Source organism: Cyanistes caeruleus, chromosome 3, assembly GCF_971803275.1.
Source record: "Cyanistes caeruleus chromosome 3, bCyaCae1.hap1.1, whole genome shotgun sequence".
NCBI classification, from domain to species: Eukaryota; Metazoa; Chordata; class Aves; order Passeriformes; family Paridae; genus Cyanistes; species Cyanistes caeruleus.
Genome location: NC_141703.1, coordinates 63,389,250 through 63,408,574, shown reverse-complemented (window position 1 = coordinate 63,408,574; position 19,325 = coordinate 63,389,250). Strand labels below are relative to the sequence as shown.

Here is a 19,325-nt window from a genome sequence, read left to right as displayed (position 1 = left end):
TATGCTTAAGCAGTTCTTTAAAAAAAAGTGCCATCTTTCATTCTCAGATACTATTTTTGGGTTTATTTGCAGAACGTTTTTCTTAGCAATAATGGAAAGGTAGCAAAGCTTGGGGACTTTGGCATAGCAAGACAGTTGAACAGGTAAGCAAGGTTTTTAATCAGTCTCTGACCTGCACTGAGCAGGAATGTTTGTGAATGTCCAGAATGCAGCCTGAACATGCAAATTGTCTGTAGATTGTGCTTGCTTAAGAGGTCTGTGATATAAAGGGTCTGATGCTACATTTTCTTCTGTTACCCTAAAACATGCCATCCTGCATGGAAGCACAGATGTATCTACCTAGTAAGTAGATTTTTGCTAGGTATAGGGCATAGGGTGGAGAAGCTACAGCCTTTGCCTATTCTCTGTGGAACTGACATAAAGAGATCCTGGAGGCACAGTTGCTGCCCATGCAGCTCTTGGTAATAACTTCTGTTACCTCATAAAAAGAAAAGTGAAGAGCATTTAAAACTAAGGAGCAAGTAATGGAAGAGAGTTTGTATGGATGTTGTGTGTCCTCCAAGAGCCTATGTTAATTTTTAAAAAAGACCCAGAACAACTACCTGAGCCTGAGAAAGTGGCATGGCTCCCTTGCATCTGTGTTGTTCTCCCAAAAAGAGAGGCCTTATCTTTAATGACTTTGGGAACAAAGTTGGCCTATCCTGAGTAGCAGCCATCTGTGACCAAAACATGCCAAGGGGCATGATAACAACAAGAAAATGCTTAGATTTTATCTCTTTTAGTGCTTTTTTATTATCTTTGACAGAACTCAACTCTAAGCCTGTAAACCACTGATACCCAAAGTGCCTTCCTTTGGAAGTGTTCTGGGCATAGTTGCTGTAAGGATTGCTTTTACACTGCAGAACAGTACCTAGCAGATAGGAAGTAAACCTCAGAATTTGAATGTCCAGTACAGACGTTTAAAAAAGTATATAATAGTCTTATATGACAGTATAATTGAAGCTTGACAGTACTTTTCCTCCTGTAACTAGTGAATTAAGTTTCTGCAGTGAGTTGTCACTGTCTGGATGCCAGGTGTCCACAAAAGCTGTCACTCCCCTCCTCAGCTATAAAGAAGAGAGAAAATACAGTGAAAAGCTCATGGGCCAAGACAAGGGCAGGGAATTCCTGTGCTTTCTGTTAAAGTGCAAACACTTTCCACTATTAAAATAGTGCATTTTACACAGAACTGGGAAATGCTGTAGTTTTTCATGGGGTGTTCTATTATTCAACTGTTTGGAGAGCAGAAGTAGTGTCCCCTGTAGGCTTTTAACCTGGGGCAGTTCAGCTGTTTGTTGATTGTAAACTTTTTCAGTGTGTAAGCCTTTTTGTTCATTGTGTTTTGTCAGTACTACAGAGTTTGCCCATACCTGTGTAGGGACCCCCTATTACCTTTCCCCTGAGATATGTGAAAATCGACCATACAACAACAAAACGTAAGTCTCCGTCTTTCCTTCCTGTGTGTGTGAGGATGTGCAGGGGTGAAAGAACTCATTTTAGTAATGTGGTTTAAATCAGTGTTTGTGCAGGGCATGGGAATTTCTCATGGTCACCCTTTGTGAAGTTTTGTACTATTGTGTACAATAATTAGGTGCATCATTTTACACAACAACTACCTTAGACAACAATGTCAGTAATATTTTAACTTACAATGTCCAAAATATAGCAATCATGACTTTGCTGTGATTAAGCTACAACCTTAATATAATTACATGTTTTGGCTTTAAAAAAGTGCTTATATTTTAAACTCTCTTTTTAATACTTCTTGTTGGTAGTGGTGGGAAATGTAAACCAGTATTTTTCCCTTTGCTTAATCTGCTTCTTCATCATTTACTAAATTTCTCTCATTTCCAAGATGTAATAACCGATGCATCCTTGCAGTTCCAAGTTTGTGAATTTTTAATATACTCATTTATCATTTATAAAAATACACTAAAATGAAAGCTGCTAGTTTGGCTGCTTTGGAAATTTGCAGTAGCCACTTGCAGGAAAGACAAATAGGTCTGGGTTTACCACAAAATACAAGATGAGAAACACTGCAAAGTCAGGAGGTGAGTGGGCCTAGAGCCCCTTCTCCATGTGGGGAATATGATCAACACCAAATGTTCTGGAGCTCAGAGTAGCATCTCAGCTCTGAGGTGCTGTTCAGACAAGTTTACTCCCCTATTGTCTCTTCAGCTATTGAATCAGCTTTGTCCTTCATCCTGCTAGAAATATGAAGCAGACTTCCTGTATCATGTGCCTTTTTCAATTATAATGATAAAACCTAATTAGATACCATAGAAACATTGGTGCCACAACTAAAAATAAATTTCTAGTTGTTCCTTTTAGTGTGTCTTAAGAAAAAATAAAATTTGCACCACTCTGTGACAGAATAATGGTAATAAATTTGTGAGCTGAGAAGAGGTACTGATTACATGGATGAAAATATTATAGACTTTTCACTGAAACTTTAATTACTTCTTATTCACAGAGATATTTGGTCTCTTGGCTGTGTGCTTTATGAGCTGTGTGCACTAAAGCATCCTGTAAGTACTGTACAATCAGCTCATTATTATATAATTAGAAAATATAGTGGTTATCTTGCAAAGCCTGTAGTAGTAATAGTATTCACATTCAGCTACAAGAGTGATTTCCATCTTAATTATTGGTATTAAAGAATGACTGTTAGTGTTTAACTTTTCATATTTTATCTGTTTTGTGCATAAGAAAATAAAAAGTATTATGTTGTATTCCTATAACTTACATATTTGCATGTTTGTGTATGTACTTTGAACATATATTTGTTCTTTAAAAATTACTAAACTTTTTCAAAGCAGATGAACAATGGAAAGAATTAAAGACAGTCTTCAAGGTTAGGCTTAGGTATATAATTTTACTCATTTCTGTTTGAAAATACCAGTCTATACTTACTAAATAAGAACCTAAACCCCACATTTCCCCAGGAGGCGGTTTGAGTCCCTGGAAGAATTTTTCTGAGATACATTTTGTTTGAAAGCACATTTATATCAGAAAATAACTGAGATAGCATCTTCAGGAAGTTGTGTTTTCCTCAGCCTGGTGTGAGCCTCAGGTAATCCTCAGCCTGTGACTATTACATGGCGGAGGGAACACAGCAGAAACTAATCTTGACAACAGGAGAAAGATCAGATTCCTGGGACCAGCAGATGCTGACTTCTTGCTGAGCTCGGATGTGGGAGCAGGTACAGCAGCACTAAGAGAACAATTGTGCTGAGCTAGGAGCAAGGGGGATACTGCTGAGGAAAACTGCTGATTTCACAAAGTGGCAAAACATGAAATATTACTCTGTATGAATATTAGGTGTTTTAGTCTGTATTGCTGCCCACTCTTTCAGTGTGAGGGCAGTGACTCAGTGCAGATGTAGACAGGAAATGCAAGTGAAGCTAAGGTAAATTCAATTCTACCACCTTCAAAATAGCCACATAAATAATAGGGTGGTTTTAGAAAGAACTTGGGAGGGGGTGTTGCCTAAGGCCCTATAAATTATATTGATGCTGGCCTCTTAAGAGATCTAGTGAACTGAGAGGACTGAATTATCTGATGGGTATCACTTGTTAAAAAATTAGGATTTTATCTTTGTTCTGGGGGGAGCACAGAATGCAGAGGCTGTTGGTTGAAGTGAGGTTTTGAAGCTGAACCCTATGAAGACAATATGTATGCAGGTCTCTGTTGAGCACCTTTTGGTTAAACACATTGTGTTTCATTCTGGAAAGATGGGCTTCTGTGTTACTGTCTGACAGCAGAGGGTGAATAAAACACCTCCTGGTACAGAAGTCATTAGACCTTTTAGTTGTGCAGCTGAAACCAAGAGAACATAACCAGAAAACACAATCAGAGAGTGGTTATATTCATTTCCCATGGCAAACTGTGGTTAGCAAGGAAGGATTTGTGGAGGGATCCCACAGCACAGGGATTCTCCCCCCTACTCCAGTCTGTGAGACCCCACCTGGAGTGCTGCATCCTGCTCTGCAGCCCCCAACAAAGGAAGGACATGGATTTATTGGAATAAGCCCAGAGGAGGGCCACAAAAATAATCACAGGGCTGAAGCACCTCTCCTACAAAGATAGGCTGAGAGAGCTGGGGTTGTTCAGCCTGGAGAAGGCTCCAGGGAGACTTAGAGCAGTTTTCTTGTGCCTAAAGGGGGCCTGAAAGAGATGAAGAAGGACTTTTGACAAGGGTATGTAGTGAAAGGACAAGGGAGAATGACTTTAAACAGAAAGATGGTGAACACAGGAAGATGGTGAACATTAGGAAGAAATTCTTTACTGTGAGGGTGATTCTTTACTGTGAACCTGACTGGCACAGGTTTCCCAGAGAAGCTGTGGATGCCCCATCCCTGATGTGTTCAAAGCCAGGCTGGATGGGGCTCTGAGCAACCTCGTCTAGTGGAAGGCATCCCTGCCCATGACAGGGAGGTTGGAATGAGACTTTGAGGTTCTTTCCTACCAAACCATTCTATGAGTGTGCCAACAAGTACCTATTTTCAAATTGTGGTGTCCAGTCCATCATTCTGACCCATCAATATTTACTGTTCTCTTTTTATTGTTTTCCCTAATTAAGTTTCAAGGCAACAGTTTGCATGAACTAGTGCTGAAGATTTGCAGAGGACGTTTTCAACCAGTGTCTCCTAACTATTCCTATGATCTGAGGATATTAATTTCCCAGTTGTTTAAAATATCTCCAAGAGACCGACCATCCATCAATTCTGTTCTAAGGAAGCCCTTCTTGCAGAAACTTGTTCTCAGGCATCTGCCCCCTGAGGTGAGTGACTGTACTGCTGCCTGCTGAGAGAAAACAATCAAGGAAGTAGTATGAACAGTTCTATCAGATACTGTTTTTTTCTGAAAGGTAGCACAGGAAGAACTCATTCACACTGTGATACCTAGAAGAAGGCCTTCAGCATCTCACTCTGGAGCCAAGCAGATACAAGGTAATGATAATAATATTATGTATCATCAGTTCTACAGTAACATTTGTAAGTTTTGATACAACTGTTGGCAGCAACTTTCTCCAGAAGTCTTTACTGCACATTTGGATGAAGAATTTCACCCAAAGCTAAACGCAAATATTAGAGAGAACTGTAACAGCAGAACCATTCACCCAGGCAGTGTGCTGTTGTCCTGTTCAGGGAAAGGCAGGTTTAAAACTAGCTCATAAGCTGTGGTCATCTAGAAGAGCTGCTGTAAGAAAGTGCTGAAACATTAGTCTCTGTTCTTTAAAAAAGAGAATTTCCAAAAGTGAGAGGCTTTGATCTAGTTTATGTCCATCACATGAGAAACATCCTTACTGCGTGAAAAAAGCATAAATCTTGCAAAACATGCTCCACAGAATTTTACTCTCTTGGTTTGAAAAGACAGGTGTCTGCTAAGGAAAGCAGAAACCTTCCTTGAAATGGAAAAATGTAAACTGCCCTCACCCTCTGAATTATTATAATCTTGAAACCAAGGGGCTCTCAGGCAAAGATATAGGAAGAGGAATAACAGTTCTTTACTAGGAAAATGAAAATAAAAATGCAGTAGTACAAAAAAACCCCCCAGAGTCAGAACACAGCCTGACACCAAGCAAGTGTTGGTGGCAGTCCAATTAAATGGTGGCTGCAGTCCTCCTGCAGTGACAGATGTGGTTCTATTAAAGCAGTGATCCCACAGAAGGCTGTAGTTTTCCTCTGGAAGTCCACTGGTGGTGTAGATGGGTCTGGCCTTCCTCTGGGAATCCCCTGGAGAAAGGCTGCCTGTGGTGTTCCCAGTCTCAGATTCTATCCAGGTAGGAATGCTTGGCTCCTCCCCCTGGGTGGAGCATCTCACACTGGGATGATGTAATTAGTCCTGCAGTGAGACTCACTGTCCACATTTAACATATTAACAGAAGATATCCTCCTGGAGGGATGATGGGTCCTGGAAGAGGTAAAGAACACTGCCTCACCTGGTTTTAACAGATGGTAATAGAACGCATACTCTTGGTTATGTCTTGCATTGCAACCCAAGACATTTACAAAACAACAAAAAAGGATGTTACAAAGGTGTATAAATTTCATTAAATTGTGAGACAGTGAGCTCTTTTCACTACTTTCATTTAGTATCCATTGATAAACCAGATTCTTTATGCAGTTTCTAAAAAAACATGAAGGAAACTAAGTGGATGTCTATGTACTGTTGAATATCTGGCATGTTTCTGGCAGTGTAACTTCGTTCTAATTCTATATTCTTCATTATATCACAGTGAGTGCTCAGATTTATCTTTGGAATATCAAAATAGTTAAAACAGCTCTGTGAAAATAACTTATGTAGTTACTTAACTACACTTTGGACTCCCCTCCTCCACCCCCCTTTAAAAAATATTCATCAGTAGTGTAGGAACCCATGTTATTTTGAAAATGACTTTCAATGAGATTTATCTGCCCACATAACGAATATGGACAGAAGCCTGAACAACTAAATAACTTAGGCACTTTAAAAAAAAATCTCTGGTCATTTAATCATAGTTTTAATACATTTTATCTCCCAAACATGATACTCTAACAGTCAATACTGATGAAAGATTTAAAACTTACTTAGAAGCTATTTAATCCAAGAAAGGATACTGCTTTTCATTACTGCATCTAAGATATTTACAAAATACTGGCTGACCAAGCTGGAATGGTCTGTACTTGTATTCTCCTACATGGGAAACTGATAAGGTAGATTTTTTACTTTTCAGCCTTTCTTTTCAAATTTCACAAGTACCACAACATTGCCTAGTGATTTGTAGAGTATGGAGGGCTGGATTTAGAAAGGGAATGCCCTTTCAAGCATTTTAAGCAGAGGCACCTAGAGCCTGTGAATTAGACCTCCTGCTTTCTGTTCTTGGAACTAGCATAAAATCAACACTCCAGTTTATAAAGGTCTCCCTCTTATTCAGTATGCTGTGCAAAACTAATTAATAAGATCATCTTTGCATGAATGTGACAGAACATGTTTTCAAAGCATGTCATTCTCAGAATGAGAAGCAGAATGACTAGGAGGTGTGAGGTATGGTGATGATGGTGAAAGGACATAAGGATTGTTTTTTTAACCCAACCTGTCAATATTAGATGTGGGCATCCTGCTAGGGTTTGACACCACATGATCAATAATCACATACAGAGCACAGAATGCAATTTTTTGATCTCTTATTGTTGAAAAAGCATATAAACTTCAGAAAACAAGAGTCCAAGACCCAGTTTCTCTGGAATGTGGAGCAGTGATGCCTTTCAAGAAACAAGAATTATTTCAAAGAAATGAATGGAAGCCTCCTTCAAGAGTACAACAGCCTATTATTCAGGTACTGTGTATCCACATTCTCATATATACATATATATGTATAAACACATATACACAGACACAAATACATAATCATCTTCAGAATTATACATTATTACACACACACACACACACACACACACACACACATAATCTTCAGAAAGCAGATACCTGCACTTTAAAAAGATACTTTAAAAGGCTTGACTTAAGACATTAAGATGTATGTTTATCTTAATGCCTGTACTAAGACAGTAGAGACAGTTAAACATGCCTGAATCCTCAGAAGAGACGTTTTGAAAGCTTAAATGTGAAACACTGAATCTAGGCTGCTTTGGTATGGTCCTTTGTAACAAAAGGATTCAGGCATGCTTCGCATTTTCGTTTGCACAAAGGCAAATAAGCTCTGCATTCACATTTTTTGCTATAGAAGCAAATAGACCGATCCTGTTACTTCAGCCCTTCTGACAGCTCATTCATGGTCAAAATCATCAGCATTCACTTCCATTGCCTCAGATACTTGTTACTGACAGCCTTCTCCCAAATGCAAGACCAGTTTTTCACAACCACTTTGTCTCTCACTTGTTTTCCATCCCCTCTTTTCCTCAGGCAGGGTATCAGCTGCATGCTATGCCCAGCCTCTTTCATAGCATCACTGCACACATTTATGTTTATCTTTAAGAGCATGCAGTAGTACCTTGAATGCTAGTGGATATAAGCACAGCACTTTTGGGATCTGGGAGCCCCCAGATCTGCACACTGCAGTTACATGAGCTTAACTGCTAATAGGGAACAAGGAATTCCCAGAACTGCACCCATCACACAATCATTAACACTAACTATGAATAATACTGGCCCTATGTGGAACACAGGACTTGGTTTTCCTCACAGCTCCATTGTGCCAATGCAAATCCAGAGATGGATTAAGCTGGAAAAGAAGTTTGCTTTCACTGTGCACTTTTATAATCAAAGGCAGAATTTTGTCCACAGTGTTTTGACCTACACTGGGAACATTTCCACATTCTTTCAACATCCAGATAAACTGTGTAGAGTTTCAGGAATGCTTGCATAGTGCCATACTTTGAAGGTGTTGCTTCAGGGTTCACAGAATCACAGAATGGTTGAAAAGGTTGAGGTTGAAAAGGACTTCTGGAAATCACCTGCCTGCTCAGGCAGGGTAATGTAGGTTCAGTTGTCCTGTTCTATGTCCAGGAATGGACATATGGCTGTTGAATGTCTCCAAAGATGGAGACTCTAAATCCTATTTGGGCAACCTGTGCCCCACCCTCAGGCACCCTCCCCCACAGTGAAAAATATGTTTTATGATATTCAGAGGGAACCTTCTGTGTTTCAGTTTGTGCCCATTGCCTCTGGTTCTGTTGCTGGGTAACTGGTCCAGTGCAAGGGGTCTGGCTCCATTCTCTTTGCACCCTCCCTTCAGGTAGCTATAACCATTGGTAAGATCCCACCTTCAGGCTAGACAGTCTGAGCTCTTTCAGCTTTTCCTCATAGGGATAATGCTCCAGGCCTTTCACTGGACTTTTTGAGCCTGTAACTGTCTCTTGTGTTCTGGAGAGCTCAGAATTAGACACAGCATTTCATGTGTGGCCTCACAAGTGCTGAGCAGTGCAAAAAGATCACCTTCCCTGACCTGCTGGGAATACTTTTACTAATGCAGGCCAGGATGTCATTCACCTTTTCAGCAAGGGCACTCTATTGGCTAATGGTCAACTGGTTGTCCACCAGCCCCCCCTCTTCTCTGCCAAGCCTCTTCCCAGCTGGATGGCTCCCAGCATATACTGGTGCAGAGTGTAGGACTTTGCACTTCTGTTGCTGAATTCCATGAAGTTTCTGTCATCCCATTTCTCCAGCCCTTTTTGGGTCCTTTTGGATGGCAGTACAACCCTCTGGTGTATCAGCCACTCCTTCCAGTTTGTGTTATCAGCAATCTTGCTGAGGGTGCCCTCTGCCCCTCTCTCCTACCTGATCTAAATCCTTGGTGAAGATGTTGAACTCTAGTTACTGGCTTTCAGCTGTGCTTCTCCCTGTGGTCACTATCCTCTGGGACAGTTTTCAAACAATTTCACTGTCTGCTCATCCCACCCTCATTTCATCAGCTTCTCTATGAGGATTTTATGGCAGACAGTGTCAAAAGCCTCCATGAGGCAGTTGCCTGATAGGAAATGCCCCCTTGCTCTCCCCTTGTCTGTCAAGCCAGTCATTTAATTGCAGAATGCTGGTGAGTTGGTCAAGCATGACTTCCTGGTGCCTGCTTCACTAGTCACAGTTCTCAGTCCTCTGGCATTTATTTAGGTAATCTAATTTGTTCTCCCTACTGCTTGGGGTTGCCATACTTCTGGATATGATACTGTAAAACCTACTTCACTAAGGAACGAGATAAACACTTCATGAGGTTACTTCTTCCTTGGGAACTTTGCTGACAGTTGGAAACTTTCTTCTTATACAGATATGAATTTATATTCTACTGTAATCTGGACTGTACCACAGGTACATGAGCCTATTTTCAGTGTATCTATGAAGGAAAATGGGAGGAATAGTTAAAGTATTAACCATCTGTGAAAGTGATACTTAGATGCATTTACATTTATGTAAGAAAGTAAACAAAATTTAGCATCTTTCTCATGCACCATATAGTCTCCCACAATGGAAAAGTTTGTGGATGTCTGACCACAGTTACATCATGCAGTGACAGCTAGGTGATCATCTTCTCTCTATTGTTCTTATGAGAAATGGAAATGCCAGTCTTGTCACAAAGGAGAAATACAGGGATGTTTCATCACAATAAGGGCTTTGAGAAATGAAAGCCCTACTCCCACATGCACGTAATCGAAGAGACGTGAAATGAAGCAGCACAGCACTCCCCTGAAAGCAGCCATCAATGCCTGTACTCTCCAAAACTACATCCCAGATTCCCCTTGCTATCACATGTCGAAATGAGGCTCTCCTGGAAATAATTCAGTGCTTTAGGCTCCAGAACAATGAAGTGACTCTAGGGCAAGGACCCTACAGAGTACAAAGCCCCATGCTGATCACTCACACAACAATATGAGCTGCTGCTTAATGACAGGAGCTGATGGAACAGGGGAAAAGGAAGTGGCAATGGTGAGATTGCATAAACCCTGAGAAGTTTGGAAGTTTCTGGGTTATATTTGAAAGGATTTGGAAAACTTACACTAACTATACCACAGACAGTCACATTACCATTCAACTCAGACTGGGGAGAAGTACAGGAGGTTAATTCAAACTTGTGCTGATACAAATGAGTATGGGTAAAATAACATCCTTTATTATATTTTCAGCTACAGACCTCCAGATTTAATATGGCAGAAAGGCCAGAAAGCATTAGAGTACATAACCATTACGGTCATTACTATGAGAAGCTTGACAACTTGCAAAGGAAAGCTAATGCACATTATGACCTTTCTCATATCAGCCAAAGAGGTGAAGATTTCTATAAAGTAAGGGGACAAGTTGCACCTCCACCTCCACCAGCTGATTGGTAAACATTTCACTCTGTATATGTCTGTCTTGTGTATTTTGAGCTATCAGCCTTCCTAAGTAAGTAATGCTGGGCATAACTGATTTAGTGGAATGCCTTCTCTGCTTTGTCTTTGATAATTTTTTTATTATTTTTTTTAACTTAAGTTTGTTACACAACAACATAATTCATGTTCCTGTTCGTCCAGAAATTCCATCTGAATTGACCTGATGTTTGACATTTCATTGTCAAAATGTCTCCCAAGTCTCATTCCACTTTTACTGGGTAAAAAGTAAAACATAATCTTTCTGTAGAATCTCTGATTATACCAAGGATAAACACTGTCTGTCTTTCACACCAGGGTGAGAATAACACAAAGATCAGAGGCAGTTCTACACTGAAGGGAACAGAGTGAGAGGCAGGCCATGAAAGCACTTTTTTCGATGCAGCACTTATATTTCTGTTTCAAATATAAAGACCCTTTCTCTAGCAGTTTATTTACTTCAAAGATTTTCTGTTACAAAGTAGAAGTACAACCTCAGGAGATTTCCTGTCCATTCTGTAGCTGACCATTTTAGGTGTGGATGAACATTGAAAATGTGGAGAAAGAAATTTTGACTACTTCCAAAGCTTTCCTTTAAAGTTGACAGAATCATTAATTTTCATTCAACAACAACAGTGTTTAGAATGTTTCAGTTACAGATCTTCAGATTTAGAACATCTTTCCTGACCTGAATTTCTAGTGACTTATTTTAAGGACAGAGTCAATTCAGTTTGGCTCTCTGCTGTACATATGGATTCCTGAGGTAGGAAATTAAATAAATGGGAAGCAGGGAGCTTACAAGTGACTGATGGTTATTTTATATCAAAAAGCAAAGGAAAAGTTTAGAAACTACACAAAGTTTGACTGATAGAATTAGGCACAGAGGAGAAAGACAATAAAAAGGTTGCTGAATATGCAGCCTCCATTCTAACAATTTTCACTCAATTTGAGGACCGGAAAAATCAATTTTGTTTTAATTAATGCTTTCAATACCATTTATCAAATTTAAGGTGGAAGGGCTTTCCTGAACTTTTCAAAAGGTTTAAGTAACTGAAGTAATAGGAAAGGGAATGCCTTGAAAGAATGTTTCCTTATTTTACTGTTGTGCCATATTTAAACATATTTTATCCATATTTATATATTCATGTAGTACAAAGAAAACTCTGTTTGTCTTATGTGGTAGAACCTTTTAGAGAATTATTTGTGCAAAGGTAGCAGAGTCTGTGAAATAAAACGTAGTATATGTACATCACTTTCTTCTCTCAGGACTGCAGAATTTCTTCAAAGGCGGTTTGAAGCCCAGCAGTACAAGATTAAAGTGGAAAAACAGATGGTAGGTAAATGCTGAACCACAGAAAAAAATCTGTAAAAGAAGGTGAATTGAAATCCAAAGATTAATTGATGTCTTTTGAACAGCAAACTGTAACACTGTCAGGTAGAAGGTTTTGCTCTAGCAAATTGCCTGATCTGCTCTGCAATGTTCAGCCTGAGGTTTTCTTTTCTCATATAAAACTGTAACAGTGTAAAATTCTACTGTGACTTTTTCCTCCAAAAATGTACACTTGCCTAACTGAGTTCTTCAGTGGAACAGGGAGAGAGAATTGAGTGAGCACTGAGGGAGAGGATTCTGATTGAAAACTCATTTGCTCTGGGATTCATTTGTATATCCGTAGGGATTGCGACCATCCTCTGCTGACCCATATCGTGACCAAATACAGCAGCAGAAAACACAGGAAGAGCATCTCAAAAACCATCAGCAAAATGTGTCTAGAAAGAATGAAATGAAAGAACAGGTAAATTAATCTCTTCCTCAATTGCCTAAAACTCCCTTATACTCCTTGGCAGTAGTATAGCCTTGGCATAAGAATTCTTTGTCATCAGATTCTCTTTTCCATCATCCGTTCTTTTCCATTCTTTTCCCACCTTTTAACGGAGGAGCAATATACTTTCATAGTTTTGCTTTTGGGTGACAGAAAAAACAAACTGATACTTCTATCTTATGCGAACACATATAAATACATTTAATCCATCTCTCTTTGGTTTATTAAAAACATATTCTACCCTACTGTTCTTTAATAGGAGTATTTGAAACAATTGCAGAAAATTCGGGAAGAATACCACAGTGATATGAAAGAATTCAGATTTAGAGCAGGAGTACTCCAGGTAACAAAGCTCAAACATATGGGTACTCATACTTACTTTCTTATGCTAGAACACTTTATTAGGAATTGAAATGAATATTTTTGAAAAACATTCCCTAGGAGAACCAGAAAATACAAGATAAAACCTATCTTGTGAGGCAAGGGAAAGCTGAGCACCAGTCTGAAAACAAAGCTATATCTGGAACAGGAGAAGAATCACTTCAGGTATCAGTACCATCTCCATCTAAATAGATTTTTCTGAGCAAGTCCCACACTGTCTTTGATTCATTCTCATGCAGAAATATGCCCATTTCTGTAGTATCCTCCTCAGTGATCCTGGATCTGACTTTTACTGAAATGAATTCACTCCACTTGATGAAATAAAGTGGGTTATAGGCAGCCAGAGCCACCTTAGGAGAGAATTGGGATTCCCAGCGATTTAATGGAAAATGCACAATAATGAAAAAGAAACATTGGATTTTAGGCCTGCCTGGTGTGACTTTGTTTCATGGGCTCTCCATCTTTTGGAGAAACTGCATAAAAGTAAAATCTGTAAATTGTTGTGGTTTCTCCTGAGGCTTCAGGCATGCACTGATTGCCACAGATCACAGAAGTTGTATAATATTATTTACTTGGCTTTTCTCTAACATATTCTTGCAGGACACATAATAATATCAAAAGGAGTAATTAAGTTTTTTAGGTGTTTCCAGAAAACAAGATATTGCAAAACAGGGTGTACTTCTTACAGGCATAGGTTTCCACTAAAATCTTGATTTTAATCACTTCCAAAGTTTTCCAGAATAAAATGAGTCTGAGTCATCTTGCATGTGATAATAAAAAATAAAAGATGTAGTATTTATATCTTGACAAGTATTGTATCTTTCTAACATGGGTTTTTGAAAAATCAGAGGCTTATACTTTATGCAAGAATTTCTGTTTTTCTTTTTGCCAGATAAACCAAAATCGGTAATGAATGGAATATTCTTACAGATCTGTGTAAAGGAAATTCATGACTATATGTGCTACTTAAAGAAGTCTCTTTCTTTATGTGGTATACACATATTCAGTTACAAAAAGTGTAATTCAGACTGATTTTTTTTGTCTCCTTCCAGGATACGGAGGAAAACTTTAAACAAGTCAGACTCCAGGATAGCCAAGACCAAACAATATTAGAAAAGAGACATAACACAAAAGTATCCATCTTTACTTGTATTTTTTTTTTAATTTTCCTATTATGTCTGTACATTTCAAATTGCTATATTACTATGGTAGGTCTAGAAATGAAGTTATTTGTGAGTCAGTTAAGACTACTGGTTTTCTGTTTGTTAAAAGTTTATATCAGAAGAAAATAAATGAGCTTTTCTGATCATTTGAGGGATACCTTTAGATATTCCCACCTAGTAATGAACCTCTTCCTCCTTATATCAAACTGCATTAGTAGTGCATGGAAACTCATGTTTATTCAAACTCCAAGTAAATTCAAGTCAGATTGCTAATTTTAAAATATTTTGTTATAAAATATGATTCACTATACTCCTTTTTAAATCATAGAAGGGAATGGGAATTGAATTAGAAATGCGCATAAGATACCAGGAATGTTTCTGACCATAAGATGACTGTGAAATGGACTAAAAGTACTTTATTTTATATTGCATGGAAGCAGCACAGTATTCAGTTTTAGTTCTGGTTGACAGCCAGCTGTAAGAACCAATTCTGTGTATTGCAATGATTTGAATTAAGTGTTAAAATCAAAAGTGGATACAGTAATTTTAAAATATCACTAAAGGAACAGGACTATAGTCAAGGAAATCTATTTGTGGCCAATGTGTTCAACTTTGATCTTCTTAAATAGAAGAAAAATGTTGTTAAATAGAAGATATTTTCAAGAGAATAATAATTTTCAAATTTGTAGTTCCATATAATCTGATTTTAATTTTAATTAAATGCCTTTATTTATTTAAAAAAAAATTAATGACATGTAAATTTTCTTTAGGGAGGAGTAAAATTTGAAATTAATTTAGATGTATGTTTTCCTGAGGAAGACAGCATTCAAGAAGCAGAGGTATGTTTTAATTATATTCAAAGCATTTACATTAGCAGTTTGCAGCTATGACAGTTCCATAATCTAAGATTTGTTTCCATTACCATCATCCTCTGCCTTTGTTACAACAAAGCTTCTTATTGAGGATTTGTTGTCATGTTGCAAATATCTGCCCTTCTACAAGAGAATAATTGCTTAGAAGAAAATTGGGTGATATTTGGGTCAGTCTTTACATGGTAAAATATGAACAAGTGCAGATATTTAAATTTCCTAAAATTGAGAGGAAGAACTTAGCTCAAAACTGATTTAGTCTGCAAATGCTAAATTTGATATGTAGATTGTTTTAGTACATTTCTGTTTCTTTTCAGAAATGAAACAGTATTGTATTGTATTTCAAAGCAAGAACAATTACAGACAATATTATGTTTTCATTTAGTAAAATTATATTTGTGGCTTATCAACATGTAATAGCTACCTATTGAGATTTTTATTAGTATATTAGAATTTTAAAAATATTTTTAACAGCAACAAAAAATTTCTTTCTAGTATATATATTTTTATTTTATAAAGCACTATTTTGTCATTCTGTTGTTTCACATCTCTGTGGGGCCCCATGCAGCCCTCTGATGCACAAATCACAGTGGGGCTTCTGCATCCTGCTGGTTCACTTTTTGTTACACAATCTTCCTGTGCATACATAGGGTTGGCTGGCAAACACAGTAAAATGAGAAGAGATTAGCTATTGTACCATATCTGTTTACTGTTTCCAGAGTAACTTACTGTTTTTTTTCAGGTACTAGATAAACTCAATGAGACTTTAACTTTTGTGGATGGTGAGAATCTAAAGGAGAAATTGGTGGAAGTTTATGAAAATCCTACAGAGAGAGCTTTGGAAAAACTGTCTGACTACCCAACAGGTATTTATTGGGGAAATGCAGTGCTGAGTATTAATCCTGAAAATTCCATAGGAGTTAGGTAAATTCTGTAACTCCAGATATAAACTTGCTATAGCAAGTTTATCTCATGAGTTCTTTCTTTATATCACATAATATTATAATCACATGGACATCTATTTTACAAAAAAATCCAAAGAATTTTGCCTCTTCTTTTTCTTCCCCTTAGAGTCTATATATGATATGAAAAAGCCCAGAAAACATTGGCAAACTGGAGCCCCTCAGACACTACTGAATTTTTTAGCTGATGCTTATGTCACATCTGCATGTCCTACTATGGCTGACAATGAACTTGGTGAGAAAGTTTTGGCTTTCAATGAAAGTAGTGAGGACCTAAAATTCAGACTGAATTCATCCATACCTGAATGTTCCATGATCCAGCAGGCTTTTAATTGCAGGACTTTGTAACAGCAGAGGTTATGGCACATTTTAAGCCATAGAAAACAGTTGTCCCTTTCCCCTCTAACACTGCAATCATGTTGTGTTGCTCGTACCTATCAAGAGCGCTGTGTTTTATGAATCACTCTGGCCTGACTCAAAACTCCAGTCTATTCAATTAACTATCACCACTTTCTCAGGCCTTGAGCTGATGACACACAGGAACAACAGTGAGTGTCAATGCTGTCCTGGAGTGTGGTGGAGTTGTTTTCCCTCTGCACACAGTGACAGTGTCACAAGTGCCACCTCACCCAGCTGTGGCTGTGGTGATGCTCCATTTTAGAAAAGTCCCTAGGCTTCTTACAGTACCGCTGTGTATATTCCCAGGCAGACAAGTATCTCAGTGACTGGTTGCTGCAAACAAGGAACTTTTCCAGCATTCCAGCTGGAATGCTCTGCACACCCAAGACAGACAAAAAATAACCTGAAGGGCTTGCATGGATAGTAAAGACAAAGCAGAAAATTATTAATACACCACCTTTTGTTCATTCTGCCTTGGATAAAAGATCACAGGGCACAAAAGAAACAGGAACTTTTTATAAGCTCTTTCAAACCAAAAAGCTGACAAGTTTCAGAACAAGGGCTGCTCAGTGAAGCTGCACCTGTCTATTCCAGGTTTAATAAGAAGTTACTTAACCATTAAAATCAGTGTTAAACATTTTAGTGATGAGTAGTCCAGACTATTTGCTCCCTATCCATCAGATGAAGTACTGACAAAAAAAAATCAGGAGTATTCCATAAAGGAAAAAAAAAAATAGATTCCAGAATTACTCAAAAGGAAGTCTTGAGACTAGAATGTCTGAATCTGACAAAAGACAGTAATGCTTTAATGACCTGAGAACCTTGCTGTTCTTCAGCTCACCATGGTATTCTGCCTAAAGACATCCCAGAAAACAGGAAGCAGTGGAAACAGACACCACCCGAGACACTCCTGAGCATCCTAGAAAAAGCAGACCTGTTTGATGATTCCTTTATCTGTTTTAAGGAAGACAAAGGTGGGATGTTTTTTCCTGTAAATTTTGCATGTTCTTCTTTTAGTGTAATATTTCTTCTACCCATGGCAGAGGGTCTGTGATGAGAAACAACATTTTGAAGCAGTTGGCAACTTCGAAAAATGGGGACAGCACCTCTGCTCTGTCCCTGAGCACTGAGAGGCTTCTTCCAGGATGTTGCTGTTTTCAAAAGCAAGGAAAAGGGCAAGCCCTACTTGCTGGCTATTACCTTCATATGTAATTCTTTCATTTGTTTGGGTAGACAGAGGTGGGCTGTAGGTACCATAAACCTGGAGCTGTTGTGGTTGAAGAACCCTGTAAAAAGCATTTATTCAAATACATACATGGTGACTTAAATGATAGTGGTGACTTTACAACAGGGTCCATGCTGATACAGCTGACACTGCAATTGATACAAACTCACCTACACTGCAGCCCACTTTCCTTTTTGTTTAAAAAATTGCATTTACTTTGCATCAACAGAAGTGTGACATTTACATAGTTGCAATTTGAACATCAAAACACTTTAAGCATTTATTTATTTGCTATTCCTTTACACATGCTTTTATAGTTTTCTACTATACAACTGAAAGAAAGTTCCTCTTTCTTTACAGGAGAGAGATTAACTCTGTTGCCTGCAGAAGAAAACAAGGAAGAGGATTTAGGAACAAACTCTGCTGTTGCTGTTGATGAAGGTAGACTTGAGCCAAGATCAGATGATGAAGACACGTAAGTCAAGCACATCAGAAGAAAAATCCACACAACTGGACAGGTTTTTAGGTTGCATTGCCTAAAGTTTTTCTGTGTTCTAAAAAATATATAAATAAAGAAAGAAAACTTGCAGAGTCTGCTAATTTAACTTTTAATTCTGGAATTTGTAACAGCCAATGCTGTCATTAAAAATTACAGCAGAAATATTAACATGGCCTTGCAGCTGTTTTCTCTTGCCTTTTAAATAGAGGTAAACAATGTGACAGAGATAGAAGAAACAGTTCACAATTAGGTGTGCCACTTGTATATTATTTATAATGTGTTTTAAAAACCCTAAGAGTCCTTGAACTGAGAAAAGTTTATAATAAAGTTATATTTATTTAATTAATATAATTCTCTTGTTTTACTGTCCAGGAATTTTGAAGATTCTGAAGATGAACTCAGACAAGAGCTGGAGGAATCTCTGGAAAAATTGTCAACTTCTCCAGCAGAGAGAACCATGGAGTCTCACATTTTTTCAATAAATAAAGGTCAAACAGATGAAGAAAAGATGAGTTTACCTCACAAACTTGGAAAATCTGATGATGATTTAGAAAATAATTATAGGTAATTTGGTGTGGATGCGCATCATGAAAAACAATCAAATTTAATAGAAGGCTGTAATTCTTTAGCTTTAAAGGAAAACCAAATCAGGGTACTTTTTAGATGTCTGAACATTGAAAAATCCTCACCCAGACTGAAATGCTGTTTCTTCTATCATTCTGAGCTACCTGGACATACCTGACAAGTCTTGCTTGAGCAAGTTTCTGACTGTGTACTCTGTTTAACCGTTTTTGTATCATGTAAGAGAGTCTCCTAGTTTGTGTATTTTATTTCCCTAGATAAATCAACTCCTTATTTTAAGAATCTCTTCCAGCTTTTCATAGTCAATGTGTACTGCCAGTACAGCTTTGTAATCTACAGTATCGCTTACTTACCCTATGTAGCAATATCAACTGCTCAGGAGTTCAATATAGTAGCAGTAAAAGGGTTCATTAGCAACATGAGAATTGTGCATTCCACAGTTGCTAATAAAACACGTAGGTATGTAGGTTCTTCCAACCATATTTTTTCACATAAAAAAATTCATACAACCCAAGTGAATCTTAAATAAAGGGAAAACTAGTCTGTAA

General features: G+C 38.0%; 1 protein-coding gene across 6 annotated transcripts in view; it reads left to right on the top strand.

Moving 5' to 3' along the window:
* The window catches only part of NEK5 (NIMA related kinase 5), a 27,343-nt gene extending 8,018 nt beyond the window's left edge, over positions 1-19,325 (top strand). For all 6 annotated transcript variants that reach the window (XM_086881407.1, XM_086881405.1, XM_086881410.1 and 3 more), the window contains 18 exons: positions 73-143; positions 1,389-1,475; positions 2,513-2,567; positions 4,622-4,822; positions 4,910-4,991; positions 7,224-7,360; positions 10,656-10,855; positions 12,144-12,210; positions 12,551-12,670; positions 12,957-13,040; positions 13,139-13,243; positions 14,131-14,211; positions 15,012-15,080; positions 15,853-15,976; positions 16,182-16,307; positions 17,308-17,445; positions 18,057-18,171; positions 18,568-19,325. In XM_086881407.1, coding sequence (XP_086737533.1) covers positions 73-143; positions 1,389-1,475; positions 2,513-2,567; positions 4,622-4,822; positions 4,910-4,991; positions 7,224-7,360; positions 10,656-10,855; positions 12,144-12,210; positions 12,551-12,670; positions 12,957-13,040; positions 13,139-13,243; positions 14,131-14,211; positions 15,012-15,080; positions 15,853-15,976; positions 16,182-16,307; positions 17,308-17,445; positions 18,057-18,171; positions 18,568-18,763 — 2,058 coding nt within the window. In that variant the 3' untranslated portion in view covers positions 18,764-19,325. The remainder of the gene's footprint in view (positions 1-72; positions 144-1,388; positions 1,476-2,512; positions 2,568-4,621; positions 4,823-4,909; positions 4,992-7,223; positions 7,361-10,655; positions 10,856-12,143; positions 12,211-12,550; positions 12,671-12,956; positions 13,041-13,138; positions 13,244-14,130; positions 14,212-15,011; positions 15,081-15,852; positions 15,977-16,181; positions 16,308-17,307; positions 17,446-18,056; positions 18,172-18,567) is intronic.